We start from the raw sequence: 16,015 nt of genomic DNA, 5'->3' as shown, positions 1-16,015 counted from the left end.
TGGCAAGTTGTCGCACTGTTAGCTTCATCCAATGTAGATTTATAAGTAGAATCTAAGCGAGTGTCTCCCACAGCTGGACACACCTTAAGTCTTGAAAGATCTTCCCTGAAAAGACAAACATGCACATTTTTCTGCACAAAAACTGTTGATGTGCAAAATGTTGCATTTCATGTAAAATATTCATTTGACACAAGGAATCATGTTTTAAGCCAGCTGAAATTTATTTGAATAAAATGCAACACAGTCCTTTTTTTATTTTAAGTTTCTTTCCAAACTCAATGAGAACTGATGAGGGCAAAAAAAAAAAAAATTGGTGTTACTGAATATGTATCTGTTCGTGCACAACAGAAAACACACCAGTGTTTGAGAAATGTGACTAGAATGAAGACCTGACTATTAAACACTTAACAACGCTGGTTGCTTAAAAATGAAATATTCAATTTTCATTATGAAGCTAAAAAGAAAAAAAAGATAAAAAATTTGCATTCTGGTGGACTGTTTTGGATTAGAAAGTCCTTGAACTAGTAGGTCGTTGCATGACACGCAGAAACCTGTGTCTATGTAACGTAAAAAACAGAAGAATGCATGGGCATAGATGTGGGATGTGATTAAAAATCCAAGAATGTTGCAGGTGAAAAACATGCAATGTGCCACCAGTGACTGTTAACTAAATGGTCAAAGCAGCCAAGTTTTCAAATTCCTGAGAACAAAGTGGAGATTCGAGAGTCGTCGTCTATTATGTATTTTCTATTTATTATGGTAAAAGCAAAAACAAAACAAAAAATAATAATTGCTTTCCAAAACATTTACAATGGATTTTGAAAAATTACTTTTTATAATTATTCTTGGGAGGATATTACATATTCCAAGAAATCCATCACATTTCAGGGTCAGAGTTGTTTTGCAAGCAACTGTTGATTTAGTTGCAACTTCTTCTGTCACATATCAATGCTCTCTGTGGGCAAGACAGCTTGTTGCATACCGAACTGCAAATAGTGTGTGAATGCAAGTGTGTGTGTGTGTGTGTGTGGGGGGGGGGGGGGTGCGTGTGTGTGGGGGTGTGTGCGTGTGTGGGTGTGTTTTTGGGAATGTGGCTGGGTGAATGTGGCTTTAACACTAAAGCTTTCTGAGTGGCCCTTATAATTAAAAAAAAAGATTGAGTCTTGAGGGCAGCATTACATGACTTTATTTCCTTGGAAAGAGTTTAACTGGTGTTAAACAAATGACTTCATATTAATTATATAACAATGGTTTGGGTTCATTTTTTATAGATAGAAGCTTAATTTGACAGTTTGATGCATTTTACTTGCCATCTATCTCCTTCCTTTTGTTGTTGTTCTGTTGTTTTATTTATTTTTTTCATCCTTAAACTGGTTACTGGACATTGTTTTTCTGCCTGCAGATAATCTGACCAAGTGTTTTCTTCCTTCAGCAGTCTTCTGAAGAATCGTCAGTCATTCCACTAAAGAAGCAGGTGACATAAAACATTTTATACATATTCAATTATTGTTCCTGTTTATGTGGTCTTTGGTCCAATGTCAGATCTGTGGTTTCATAGTTAGTACCGGTGGCAGTGGCAATAGCTTCATTATCATTTAAAAGAGCTTGCAGCACTTCCTGAGTTTTTTGCTCACTAGCAGGTGGTGGGATTTAGGGGTTTGTGGATAAAAACTGTCGGTACAACGTTTGGTTTTAGCTTGCCGGTTATAGCCTTCATCAATTTTGCTTGTACAAGTGACTCAAAGTCTTCTGGAGAGAAATCTTGAGCACAATATTTGTAAGTTGTGTTCTTCTAACAGCTTTTTCCATTGCGCTCTTCTTCTGTTTTTGTTTTTTTATTATTACAGACAACAGTGACACAGTATGGGAATATATGATGAATAATTATGAGATGATCTTTGTTGAATGTTATACTGTTGGATTTTTTGCTAGTCACATGTAAAGCTTCAATGCTTCCTCCCCCTCTTGTTGAGTTCAGCCCTGATAGCCTTTCAGATTCATATGTATAGGTAAGTAACTACAGGAGGGGGAAGGTCGCATCTCTCATTCATTCGGCAAGAAATATACAACTTCATCCCAGGGCAGATTCTGTGGTTACATATCTAAGATCTAACCCGAAGCAAGTATTTTTGCTCAATAGCCCCCAATAAGCAGCATGCAGGGACCATGCTATCTCCCTCACTTCTCACTTCAGGGTCAGTGGAAGATATCACTGCATATTCAATCAGTTCAATTCATAGGTTTCCTCACAAACAGGATGAGAAACCTTCCCAGTCGGCATCTTCTGAATAACAATTACCGAGATGAAATTGTGTAAAAGGGAAAAGAAAAATAAGAAAAATGTTTGTCTATCTGAAATTGCATTCACTCTCATAACAAAGAGTGAATTGAAGATGGGTGTGAAATAACAACTGAATAATGAAAAGTGCTTTTCCAACATGTAATCAAGGAAGGTGAACACTAACTAACTAATTTGTCCCTTATAGGAGGATCTCCCTCACGCAGAAAATGCATTTTATGTGGAGATGAATGATAATCACAGACGTATGAAATATACCCATGACTGAAAGACTAAAGTTGAAGACTGACATGAACTTTACAGATTCCACAATGACGAGGATGACATTTTTCAGACTGGACAGGACTGACAGAGTCATCACTTATAAGAGACTTTTGACTTTTATGTCAACCATGAACACATGGTTGACATAAAAAAATATGACTAAATGAAAAAAAATGAAGCATTTAGTACAGAGTCAGTGAAAACAAAATAACATTAGAATTATAAGAAAATATTGTCTATTTAAAAAGAAAATTACATTTGTAATTTTGAACAATAATTTTAGCTTGAACGTGAGGAAAAATGTGTGATTCGAAAAAAGAATTTTTGGTTATGTGGTAAACAAAATCAGCACAAAATTGGGAAATTCCAAATTAATGTTTGTATTTCAAACATTAAAGTGCGACAAACAAATAAAATTACTTTGGCAGGAAAAATGAGAATATTTTTTAAAAACTGTGAAACCAGTAAATGAAATAATGCTTCTGGGTGATGTTCTAGAACTAGAAACCAATCGATGTAAAAGCATATCTTACATTTCTGGGAATAAGATTGCTTTCTTTCTGGTATAAGGGGGTCGAGGGCCCAGTAAAACCCCTGCCGCCCAGTTTCAGTCAGACTGCAGCTTTTGTTGCATCCTGCAGCTTGTCACCATAACAGCGAGAATGAGTGTGAATGGGTGTGACTGGGAACAACTGGTTTTATTATGGGGAGTCTATGATGGGTTTGAAAAGCGCCATATAAGTTTGACGTCACTTCATTGTCTAACCTAAAATTTATAGACGTAGTGATTTTTTTCTTATTTTCAAACAATGTAGAAATAGCAAATGTTTTGTTTATAATCAAAATATGGACAAATCTAATGAAACTTACAGATTGGTTGTCCATTTGCATAGATTTCCATCCTCAAGTCATACTTGATTAGACAGAAAATCTTAAAAAAAAAAAAAACAACTACTGGTACACATGTGGAGTAAATAAATAAATATTTTACATTACTTTAAACAATTTGAGATTTGTCTTATGGGGTTGAAGCAGCCAAAACCTGCAAGTCAGAGGGAGCCGGATGTGCTGAACTCTACCGCTGTGCTTTTTCTGTGAAGCATATCAAAAACCGATTCCTCCTCATGGGCAGACGCTCCACATGTACCACCAAGAAAGCAAATGCGAAATATAATGTGGTTTGTATTCTGCTTTTAGTGTGATGACTTCTTCCTTGCTGAGTAGGCTTCCAACTCGTGCCGGCACCAGACTTCGTGCAAATGTTAACTATTAGCAGCTTTAGCCAGTATCTTCACATTGGTATACGCCATTTTATTCTTGGGTTGAAACGCACTGAAATACTTTCAGTGTGTTCCATCTTCCTCCTGGCCAGTACAGTGGTTTGACATCCTGTGCTGTTTATACTCCCACAAATCAGTTGAACAGGTGAGCATGGCACAATCAGGGTCTGGGGATGCTATGCCAGGATGAACTAGGCTCACCAAAAATGATCTTCCTGACCTCTTGGCTGAATTTGTTTTATTTGTCTGTGATGTTTGGCAAGGAGGCTGTTTGGTTTAAGTATTGCCTTAAAATGCATACAGAGATGTGACTCAGATGAAGTCTGGTGTCGTGGCTCAACCTATCAGAATCTTGCTGAGAGAAAAATGTTCATAAGGACATTTCCAAACTATTAAAGTTTCAGTGTTGTTCCAAATTGAAAATACACATTTTGAAACTCATAAATGATCTAAGTTACTCTCACTTAATGTTAGACAGTGAGGGGAAAAAATATGTCTTTTTTTATCATGTATATAAATATTACATTGTTGTATTTTCACAGTTCTACAGTGATTTTGATGGAGATTTTTGAAAGCCTGCACTGCACCTCCAAACTCTTTTCAGACTTTTGTAAACTACACAGAAAAAGGGTTGGTAGATTCTTAGTTTGAATTCTGCCCATGGTTTTGGTTATTATGTTCCTTTCTATAGATGAAGGACATCAGAGACAGCTCTTTATTGGTTTCCAATGGATGCCTGACTCGACGGTGGGATTTCAGGCATTGCTCCATTTTATTCAATATATGTCTTCAATGTGTTTTTTAACAAGAGAGAGAGATGTCCATTCTGGAAACACTGGAAACACCAGATCCTTCCTCATTTTCTCTGAAATTTTACTCAATTGAAACTACTTCTTTTGTGTTTAATGTTTTTGTGGCATAGTCTAAAACAGACTATGCTAACTCTGCTACGGTTTGGTCCTGCTGCACTTGGGAAGATGATTCCGTCTCACACTTGTATAAGATATTCTCATGTAGGCTGTAAACAGTCAGTTCTGTTCTGTCATAAATGAAGTTTCACCCTTAATTAATCCTTTAGTATCACCCACATTTCATAGATTTTTAGCAAAGGATCTGGCAGAAAATCCTATTGGAACAAATGCTTTTCAGGGTCTTTTCCCACTTTCTCATTTAATTACTTAATAAGATAAGCAATTTTTGAAGTGGAAGCAGATTGAGGAGGCTCTGTAGCTTTTTTTTCTTTCTGGTCCAAAAATGCTTCCAGTGTTTTTGTTGCATTGTGGTGCTTTAAGGTGCTGGATTCTCATGGAAGAAGAGAATCTTTCGTTACTAGCGCTTGTTACTGTGTTATTCCTCAGATTCTCTGTAGAACCCAAACCCTTCCAAAAAGATAATAATTACAGGATTGGATGTACACTTTCACAGTCCCCTCATAAGACCTGAGCCCGAAGGGACCATGTGATAGGAGAAAATGTGTTGGTGGTCTGCAGCACTGGCAGCCTTCATGCATACACACATGGATACACACATTCAGGATCCTAACCCCCTTCCCCCAACATCCTGCTAATTGGGCCAGGGGTAAAAAAAAAAAAAAAAAAGAAAATAGGTGGGGGTAGAGGGTGTGATTGTGACATCTCTTTTTTTTTAAAAACCCCAAATGTTCCAAAGACATAAAAGAGCCTCCATATCCTCTGTTACTTAAACACCCCTGTGTTTAAGATTCAGACGCTAATCCTAAATTTTTATTGTATATTATCTCTGAATCCAATTTGTGTCCCGGTTTCATGCTGCAGGCGTCAGTAAATTCTGTTTAGCATTACAGAGTTTAGAGTTCAATAGTTCCCGCTGCAGAGATAAACAAGACAAACAACTCTGCATGGTCAGTCTCTGTCAGATGCATGTCTGGGAGAACGGCAGGTCACCTGGAGAAACTGCTGATCGGTAAAACATGGCCTCTCTAACAATGAGGCGACATTAGCAACCGTGGCACACCGTTTTATTACACTGCTATAATCAAGAATATTTGGTCATTAATAGCAAATTTCAATGAAGCCACTGAGAAGCCTCTTACAACTTTGAAAATTGAACGATGCGTCACCTAAACTAATAATAATTTTTCTCTGTGTGTTGCCTTAAAGAAAACGGAAACTCCTGGAGGTGAGCTTGTGAGACGTCTCAGTCGCTTTCAAAGACACAACCGGAACCTAATTATACATTTTTTTCTTGAGTGTTCACAGAGTATTGATTGATGACAATGAGGTGCTGCTGCTAAGATCCTTGAAGTACTGAACAAAAGTTTAATTTACAATTTAGTTTAAAAACCTCAGTTTTTGTGCAGTAAAATAAAAATATTTTTACAACTTACTTCTAGTGCTTATAAATTCTGTCAAATCACAACTACACTGAGTGAAAATAAAATCTGTGGATTTATTGTATATGTGAATAAGATTAATCCTGTGCCATGTTTGGTCAGGATAAAGGCGATGTAAGGTTTCTGCTTCAATTAATGAAGAGATTGTGACCGTTTGTTTAAAAAAAAAAATGAAATTAGGAGAAGGAGGTTCACAACAAATCAGCTGCCTCTCTCGATACTTTTTAGGGATTTATTGCAATGATGAAGAATAAGAAAATAAACATCGTGGACAGTTCTTTTATTCACTAATGCAGATAATGGTAGAAGCAACACTGAAAGCCTTGTCACGAAAGCTGGAAAAAAAAAAAAAAACTACGGCGATTGGGAGGGGGGGGTGTTAAAAAGAGAAACGCCAAATTCCACTCAAATTGTCACCTTGGCTTTTGCATTGTGGGAAATCTAAAATTAAAACCCTTACTGTTTTGACAATTAGCCAATTTGCACAGGTCTACGAGTGAGGAGACAAAGGCAGCGTGCGGCTGCACCTGCCCCATCTTTGGAGGCCGTGGTGGTGGATGCGTGTTGGTGTTTGTGTGTGGCGACGGTGGGGGTGGAGGTGGGAAGGATGGGTGTGTGTGTGTGTGTGTGTGTGTGTGTGTGTGGTGGGGGTGGTGGGGCTGCAAAGCAATCTTCCTCACACATCATTTGTAGAAATTCCAACTATTTCCTAATTCAAGTCTCTAATGGGAGATGTTGCAGCTTTTCCCTTGTGAGAATCTTTTAATCTTTTGAACGTGTGGCTGTTAAAAGTATTTCGGCACCTCGTTGTCTGTGTTGAGACGCTTTTTCCACCATAATCTATAGAAGTAAAAAAACAAAAAAAAAAAGGAAACTTTTCTCTTCTAAAACCCTCTTTAAATTTTCTAATGGCTGTCACGTCTTGGTTCCTGGTACTTCACGTTTTGCCTTTGACTCGTCGATTGGTGATCTTTGTAATCTGACGAGCTTTGACTCTTTACTCACTCACTCACTGTTTCCTGTCGGTGAAAGCAGCAATCACATCAGCAAACCACGCTAAGAGCTTCCTCACGAGGCTGCTTTATACGAGGTAAAACAGTCATGAAATGCATCATAACATCATTTGCAGCGACACGTATGGAAAAAAAAGACACTTTGTAGCCATTTACATATCATATAGGCACATTTGTATAACACGTTTCACAAATTTTAAGATATTTCACAACAACAGCACCAATAACCTTTAGATCGATTTATCAACCACACTAAAACATTCATCCATACATTACTTTCCCAACTATACAAATCATCAATTAATTACAGATGTCAATATTTTACAATAAAATAACAACTTTATGGTACAATTCTCAATCGGTGTTTTTACACAACAGCAGTAGCACGCGTTCTCTTGTCTGAACTTCAACTTTATTTTCTGTTTGTTTTGGTTGTTTTTTTTTTGTTCAAAACAGGAGATGGGGTTATATCGTGGAAAACCTTTCCTCCAAAACGACGCTGCTTACAGTTTCTCCTCTCAGATGTCTGCTCATGTCACTGGCACAGAACACACACCTGCATTAAACTCAGTAACACAGTGGGGTAAAAATAGCATTTACAAAAACAAAAGAGGGGGAAAAAAATCTTTTAGGTGTACTGCATTTTGGTGGCAAAAAAGTAAACAGTGAAGAGTATGCTGTTAAAATCTTCACAAAACAACAGAAAGATAACAGTGAACATTCCACATGATCACACTGTCTCTACAAGCTGATTCATCCTGAAGTGTTTGAAAATCCAAGCTGCGTCTGTGCGTCAAAAGCGCTGGATTATGAGTTTGAGACTGGCTGTGCAGCAGCTTTCACTTAGAGGCGCTTTCCTCCTCCCTCAGAAACTCCCGCTTTATTCATTCATGCTGCCGCAAATAGGTTTTAAACGCTCTGATGGGCTCACTAGATCACACAAGCTGCTGCTGCTCGGCTATTTCTGCCCTGCGTCTTCTCGCCTCGACGTGTTGCATCGAACCAACAATTCCAACGGATGAAACGCAGTTTAGATAGGTGCCAATTACCTTAAATATTCTACTGCCTGTCTGAGACTTTGCTGCTGTGCAGCAGCGTAAAGCGCTTGCTTTAACTGGCCTGGACCTTTTATGCTTCACACTGCCTGTGTTAAATCAGAATATGTAGCAAAGAGATAATTTCTTTAACCAAAAAACCAAAAACAAAATAAAAACGTACAAATTTTTTGCATCCAACTCTGCCTGCCTTTCTGTTTTCGTATAAACATTTGTGTGAAGATTTGTGCAAAATCCTTTCACTGACATCCGTTTTTTTGTTTGACGAGCGAATGTTGTTTGTTTTCTCCGTTCCTCCTTCGCTCCTTGTACAAGGTGCCAGATGTGCAGGAATACATAAGCTTGTTAGAGAAGGTGACACTGACAAATGACGGACACTTGGTAAAACCAAACAAAGATAGGAACAGCTAATAAAACTAATGAAACGCTTCCAGAAGCAAACAGGAATCCGTACGAGAGCAAAACCACAAACCATCATTCCAGAGTCTTCTTGTCCATGGATTCTTTGCCATTGGTCCGCGAGTAAGGCTCAAAGGCAGAGGAGCTCAGGTAGCGTGCAGAAAGCTCCTGCAGGTTGCCTGCCAGCGAGCCAGCCATAGACAGGGGATTGGACGAAATGCGGGTGGCCACGCCACTGAGAATGGACGGCATTGGGAAGCTGAAAAAGCCGTGAGCGGACGGCGGGCTCTGCAACCCCGCCACCGTCCCTGACGAGGTGACGGCAGGCAGTGGAGGGCTGCCTCCTGCCGTCCCAGTGCTGCCTCCACTGCTGCTGCTGCTGCTGCTACTGCTGTTGTTGCTGGCCATGGCGATGGAGGGGGGGCGCAGGGCAGAGCCGCAGTGGGGCAGGAGGCCCGGCAGGCCTGGAGGAGTCAGCAGCCGCCCCTGCTCCAGCAGTCTGAGCACGCTGCAGGTCGCGGCCGTCTCCGAAACCACCGAGCGCAACTCTGAGTCCTTCCCCTGGTCCTTCTTCTGCTTTGTGCGGCGGTTCTGAAACCACACTTTTACCTGGAGGAGAAAACGAAGAGAGAGCAGTCAGAAACATGCCGTTTCAGATACTTGAGCCACACGTAGCAAACATGTTGGTAACTTTACAGCAGGCTGCCCCGGAAGTGTTCACACTCAATACGGCTCTAGTGCGATTTCACAATCTGATCGTCTTCAAGGATGTAGATGTTTGACTGATCAGTGTACCCACAGAGTCCACTTCAACACTTTATACTTTATTTGTATTTCTATACCATCACATTCTACAAAGAGCCTTCAAGTACTCACTAATGTATGTAATAGTAGTTACGCACAAATGCAGGCCCTTCCATACATAGGAGGATTGTACGCAGGAAAAACAAACCAGTAGGAATTGACCTAATTCCCTCCAGAGGTAGAAAACCTATTGTAGGAAATTAATTCAATCAAAACTTGCCTAGAGATGTCCTTTCACATGCTAACCACCTCTTAATTTGATCAGCCAAAAATACAACAAAGGTTTACGCGTGGCTTGAGATCCAAACTCCCCGTCAGCTCATGATAACACACACACGCACACACACACTCACTCCCTTCTTTGGGTTGGGGGGAGGAGGTACATTTACAGCTGAAGCAGTTCATCCAAATGTCTGCAGTTAGAAGCTCTGAGAAGGTTGCTACACTTTTTATTGTGGCGAGAATGCTGAAATGTATAATGTGGTGAAATTAAGATCAGTATTTTCAGCTGAAGAGGTAAACGTTACCTCTTAAACTGGTCATGTTAAAGAGGCCATTTTAGTTATTTCACCTGTTTTTTAATTTTGAGTGCATTCAATTCTATGCCGCACATTTACAGCACATTCAGAAACCTGATGTTTAGAATTTGTTTGGTTTATGTATGCTTTTATATTTAATTAGGAAAACATGTGATATGTTATATTTGTATTTATGTATTTCTTAAACGCATTAAAACTTTTGCTTGTATAAAATTGAATTAATAGCTGATCAGTCAAATTTATTTCTCTCTAAAATGTGCACAGTTTAGTGTTAAGAGTATCAGAGTGAAACAAATTCTGCATTTTAATTCGTTAATATTTTGTTCTGGTGCAAAAGAAAAAAGGCAACTAACAGCAACCACCTGGCACGGCCACGCCACTTAGCCAATCACACTGGAATATTTTCCACTTCTCTTCAGATGTGACTTCACTCTTCACAGGCTGTGGGGGAACCAGAGGGGCCTGCTGCTCGCTCTGTTCGAGACGTAGAAACCACTCAGAAGACGCTCCGGGGCGAAGGGAAAAAACACAGCGTAGCCTGGTAGGTTCACGTAAAGATAATTAAGTGTGTACAGGAAATGGCGGTCATTCCTCCATATAATGGCCTCTTAGCGCCAAAGAACAAAACGTTAATTTTGCCACCTTGTTATTAAAAGGCATCTCGTCGTTACAAGAAGCAGATGCTGAGAGAACATCCCGGCTTTGTCCTGTCTAAATTAGGAGCAAAGGTTTTTTTTTTTTTTTGCCTTTTGTGAGCGAAAAGAACCGTCTTTACACGCCACACTTACTTAGAATAAATCTGCTAAAAGCAACCTCTAAATGAAAAATAGGAAATGTTAAAGCTCTAAAAAAAAAAAGTTTGAGGAAACAGTAGTAAGTTCATCCTGACGGGGCTGTTAATGAGGGTCGATTGTTTGCCGTCGCCTGTTGTTTTGGTAGAATGGGCTGACCTTACGCAGACCTTCTCTCAAGGTCAGGCTTCTTCAGTTCTGCTGAAACACATTAACCCCAAAGGCCAAGCCACTGATTACGGCGCTGTTAGCAGCTTTCAGCGTTTATCGCAACAAAAGAGTTCCATGAAATACAAAAATAACAAATAAAAAAAAGATCAAATAATTACAAATGTTTTATCACTTAAAAAAAAAAGAAAACCTTGACAAAGTAGCCCACGTTGCAGAGAATGAACAGATAATAGCGATGATGAAGTCAGTGCTCTTCACCAACAATTAAACCCGGGTTAGATGGATGCTGCTTTAGACTCTACATGAGTGCAAAGTTTTACATGACTGTAGTCTCTTTTAAAACCTTGTTTGTTTGTTTGTTTTTTAGCCAGAAAAATTAACAGCAATTTGCATAACCGCATGAACAAAATGCTTCAACCAAAAATAGACACACTTGTCAAAAAAACTGTCAGAAGGTGCAAAGCTGCATGTATGTATGCAAATGTAACGTAACGTATAAACTCAGTTGAGCCACCAGAAAGGTTTTTTTTTTAAACACAAGGACACGAGGAATTCTTGTCCCATTATTACCAAACTGAAATTTTAATAACCTATCTTTATATTACAAAATAGTTGCACATTAAGGGAAAAAAGCTCCTTTAAAGACAAATATATTTTCCCTTTAAAAACAGAGAATCTATGTGCTGTTTGGTGCAAAAAAGAAGAAGAAAAAAAAAACACAAAGGAAATGGCTTTTGTTTCATGTTTTTTTCCCCTTTCTCTAGTTTTAACATTTCGAGACAAAGAAATGCAAACGATAAGAGAAAAAAACAAAAACAAAAAAACGAAAAGCAAACAAACCTGAGTTTCAGAGAGATTGAGCTGGCGGGCCAGTTCGGTCCGCTCCCTCCCGACCACATACTGGCACCTCTGAAACTCCATCTCTAAGCGATAAAGCTGCTCTGCAGTGAAGGAGGTGCGCGTTCGCTTTGGTCGGTCCAGATCCAAACCTTTTGGCAGGATGATTTCTCGGATAGAGCCTTTAGCATCTGCAACATAGAGAACTTTGAATCAACAACAAGAACTCAGATAACAGCTGATTTCAATGTGTATTAATATTATTATTATTATTATTACAATTACAACTACTACTAAAACTGTCCTGAATATAACCGAATAAAAAGTTTAATATGAAGTCATTTGAGCCATTAACTGTCAACAAAGTCTTTCTAAACAATTTTTGAATTGCAACTTTGGCTTAAGGAGAAGCATAAAGCGTATAAAAACAATAAAAATACAAAACCCACTGCGCTGCAGAAATATTTACAAAATAAAAGCAACGAGAAAAATAAGACCCATGTAAGTATGTTTACATTCTTTGTAAATATATTCTTTCATACTCTAATTAATATGTGTGCTGTAAAATACTGTAAGAATCTGTCATTAGGTTTTCAGTGATACTTAAAAATGTTCACATTTTTTCACTTCATGTTTGCTTCAAATTTATTTATCAGTTTTTATTCATGATTATTAAATCCACCGGTATCAGAAGGTGGACGTCTGCAAACAAAATACAATGAACAAAATACTTTATAGATGTTTTCGCCCTAAAAGTAAAGGCTTGTTGGTAAATTCAAATAAATGTTAACCTGAATAAAATTGCTTTCTGACCCACTGACCTTATTCAAATTAAATGAATAACAATTTCTTGACACTGAAAATATATAAATATAAAGTAATACTTTAAAGCATTTTATTATTGGGTACAGTTCATTGAGATTTATTCTGCTGGAATTGAAACACACTACATTAATAAATGTGCAAATAATGCTAAGAAAATTTTAATAATCAGGATAAATTATGTGGGACAATTCAAGTTAAATTATATCGACTAATGATCTCGATCACACAGAAAGGTTTCAGAACCTAAATAAATATTGTTTTATCATTTAAAAAAAACTCACCCACAAAACTGAAATTAATTTAATTAAGAATTCATCTATAGACATATTGCATTTTTTAATGAAATTAAATTAATCACTAAAGTTTCCAAAACATTTTTATTTTTCTTCTTTCTTTGACGGATTTTTATTTTACTTAGTTTGCGAGTCACATCAGATTTTATTAACACTTTCAGTTTATTTTGGTGATGTTTTAAATTTCAGCATTTTTTTTTTTTACTGTACTTTGGTTTTCGGAGTGTGAAAATCACACAATTTCTTAAATCTAAACTGAGCTGACAAACAGGACTATCGACAATCTAAAGAGAGAAAACACTAAGTGTTACCTCGGACAAGGATTCTCCGACAGTAGTCGGGATCCCCCGCGTTCCCCCTGTTCTTCTCACAGTTGTCCATGTTCCCAGACGGTGAAAAGGAATCCTGCTGTTCCTTAAGGAAGCCTTTGGATAGGTTGCCTTGGGAATCTTTACTGTCCTTTGCCTCCTTTAGTCTGTTCTTCAGTACCATTGCTTCTGTCTCTTGGTTGTACCTAACCTCCATGCTCGGATTATCCTCCTGGACCGGAGGCTCGCCTCCTTTTGTCAGGTACAAAAAAAAAAAAAAAAACAGAAAGATTTCAGAGGATGCGGTACTGTGAATTGTCACTGACCAAACTCCCTTATCCAATAATCATGGACTTCTCAGTGAAACTCAACAGTAATTTAGTGCACCCCTTTCCTTGTTACATAGACGTCGGGCTGATAGATTATCTCCAAATAATCGTAGCGATGGATGCACACTCGCTGTTTCAACTGATTACAGTAATTTTGCTGCCTCCACATTAGTGTAACCTCATGAATACACTAAACTGTCGGTGGAAATAGATCAGGTCTTGATAGAGGGTTTTGCTCGTCCCGTCCCCTCGGCTTGCCCGTTCTCAGCCCATGGAATCAAGACAAATGACTGGCCTTGTCCTGCAAACCGCACAACCTTGTACACACACACACAATCACAGAGGTAAAAGTCTTCCAGAGCCGATAAAAGTTCCCAGGCACTTCATTCCTCCATCTGCAGAGTGCAGGCAGACATTTTCCCCACCGACTTCCTTCCAGCACACCTGATTGTCACAGCATGTCGGCAAACTTTGATCCTGTTTTTTCTTTTTGGCAATCAGCGGAACCGTGCAATGTGTAGATCTCACCACTATGCCATTGGAGGAACTGGTAGAGAGCCAGAAGAGTAGAAAGCGAGAAAGAGATGGAGGAGGTGGGGTGGGGAGAGATAGAGACAGAGTGAGAGAGAGAGAGAGAGAGAGAGAGACAGAGAGAGAGAGAGACAGAGAGAGAGAGAGAGAGAGGAGATAAGTAAAAAGGATGATTAACAAATCCTCATTGAGCAAAATGTATAAAGGCGATAGCAACCCAACCTGCTCCTCCGCCACAGCAACGCCGGATTCCCCTGAAACTGGAACTGTATCAAACTTCCTCCTTTTCTTTCCCTGCCATGTGTTCAGTGAGAGAAAACCAGCAGCATCCTGTCAATGCCTCGCCCTGCAGTGTTCCTATAAGACTGCACCCCTGAAGCCGCACTCGGCTCTTATAATCTTAACCTGCATATTTTAAAGTGAAGAATAGAGGAACAAAACTTGTCATTAGTGCCTAGGCTGTCTCCACTCCCGAGCTCACATGTATACCCCTGGAATGGCCCCTGCCTCTCTCTTCCACTCACCCTCCAGCCCACAAACCACTCACCCAACCACCAACTCTTAGCTATTTTCATTGTCAGTGCAACAATAACTCTGAACACAGCAGTGGCCAGTAATCCAATAAGACCATTGATTAGGCCACAATGATTCAATTCAAAGTGGTGGACTAGTGCAAGGAACGGTCTCTTGCCCTTCTTGTCACCTTAGCTGGCAAAAAGCCCTCTTCAAGCTGCACCCCTCCTTGAGTGCCATTCATTGCTTTATGGGAAACGGAGAGGAAAAAGAGTGAAAGATGGCAATTATCTAATTGGACTATTAACAAACAAATCTGTAGTGTGGCTGCCCAGCAGCAGTCTCAAGGTGGGTTTAAGGCCTGCTGGCCTAACTTTATTCACGCTCTGTTTTGGGGGTCTGGTGCACGGAGTGGAGCAGGGTTCTTTGTTACGGAAAGGTAAAAAGAAAGCTAAATAGAGAGCGACTGAGGGAGAAGCGAGCTCCAGTCTGGGAAAAACAATGAGGACGCACCATCTTTCCCTGTAAGTGTTTTACAACAGTTGAGAAGAAAAAGAAAAGACTTTACATCCCAAAAAGTCTTACAGTCTGACAGCATGAAGGATACTGTTAGTATCTATTTGTATTCAATACATTCTCATGAGGAGACCTTTTGAAAAATACAACTTTTAAGCAGTTATTAATCATACTTGTCATTGTATTTCAGTATTAATTATTTTTTATCACACTAATGTATAGACAATCTATAGATTGTATATACCCTCTTAACTTTACAAGGGTGCTAGAGCCTATCTGCCATCGTCATTGAGACAGGGTACACCCAGGAGAGGCCAGCTGATATAACAGTCTAATATTTATTGTTGTGTTTTTATTAGCTGTAGGCAGAAAATGATCCTATTTAGCATAAAGGTTTAAAAAAATGTCAGTCGGTGTGTGTAGTTATCCTATGTAATGTGCTTCGTTTAGTGAATTGAGTTGTTGAAATAAATGAACTTTTCAATAATATTCTAATATTTGGAATTGATCTGTGTATAATAGGTCAGTATTCATTTACACTCACCGGTCACTTTATTAGGTACACCTGTTCAACTGCTCATTGACACAAATGTTGAATCAGCCACATGGCAGCAACTCATTGCATTTAGCAGTGACGTGCGGTGAGGTTCATAGCTGGTGAGGCACCGACTTAATTATAATCGGATTTGCAAATCTAGAACCCCTACATGTTATTGTTTACATAAGGAAATTTCGCGCATGCGTACAATAAAAGACTATTCTTTAACATGTGATGCTTAGCCGCCGCCACAGAATAATTCCGTTATCTCAATCAAACTTAGACATGTAGATATTATTAATTGCGTGCTGTGCTTAACAGCAAAGGGAGAAACCGTTA

The 16,015-nt window shown here is 39.0% G+C and overlaps 1 protein-coding gene across 1 annotated transcript; it reads right to left on the bottom strand.

The window, feature by feature from the left end:
* Positions 1-6,432: 6,432 nt before the first annotated feature.
* On the bottom strand, positions 6,433-14,864 carry vax1 (ventral anterior homeobox 1). The gene is made up of 3 exons (XM_081616532.1): positions 13,253-14,864; positions 11,827-12,014; positions 6,433-9,290 (listed from the first exon to the last, which is right to left on the bottom strand). The coding sequence occupies exons 1-3, from the start codon at positions 13,464-13,466 to the stop codon at positions 8,757-8,759; spliced, it is 936 nt and encodes a 311-aa protein (XP_081472658.1). The 5' UTR covers positions 13,467-14,864; the 3' UTR covers positions 6,433-8,756.
* Positions 14,865-16,015: the final 1,151 nt, after the last annotated feature.

Source organism: Poecilia reticulata, chromosome 15 (assembly GCF_904066995.2).
Source record: "Poecilia reticulata chromosome 15, P_reticulata-male-v2, whole genome shotgun sequence".
Lineage (NCBI taxonomy): Eukaryota > Metazoa > Chordata > Actinopteri > Cyprinodontiformes > Poeciliidae > Poecilia > Poecilia reticulata.
The sequence above is the reverse complement of the archived record's forward strand: the minus strand, read 5'-3'. Positions and strand labels throughout refer to the sequence as shown.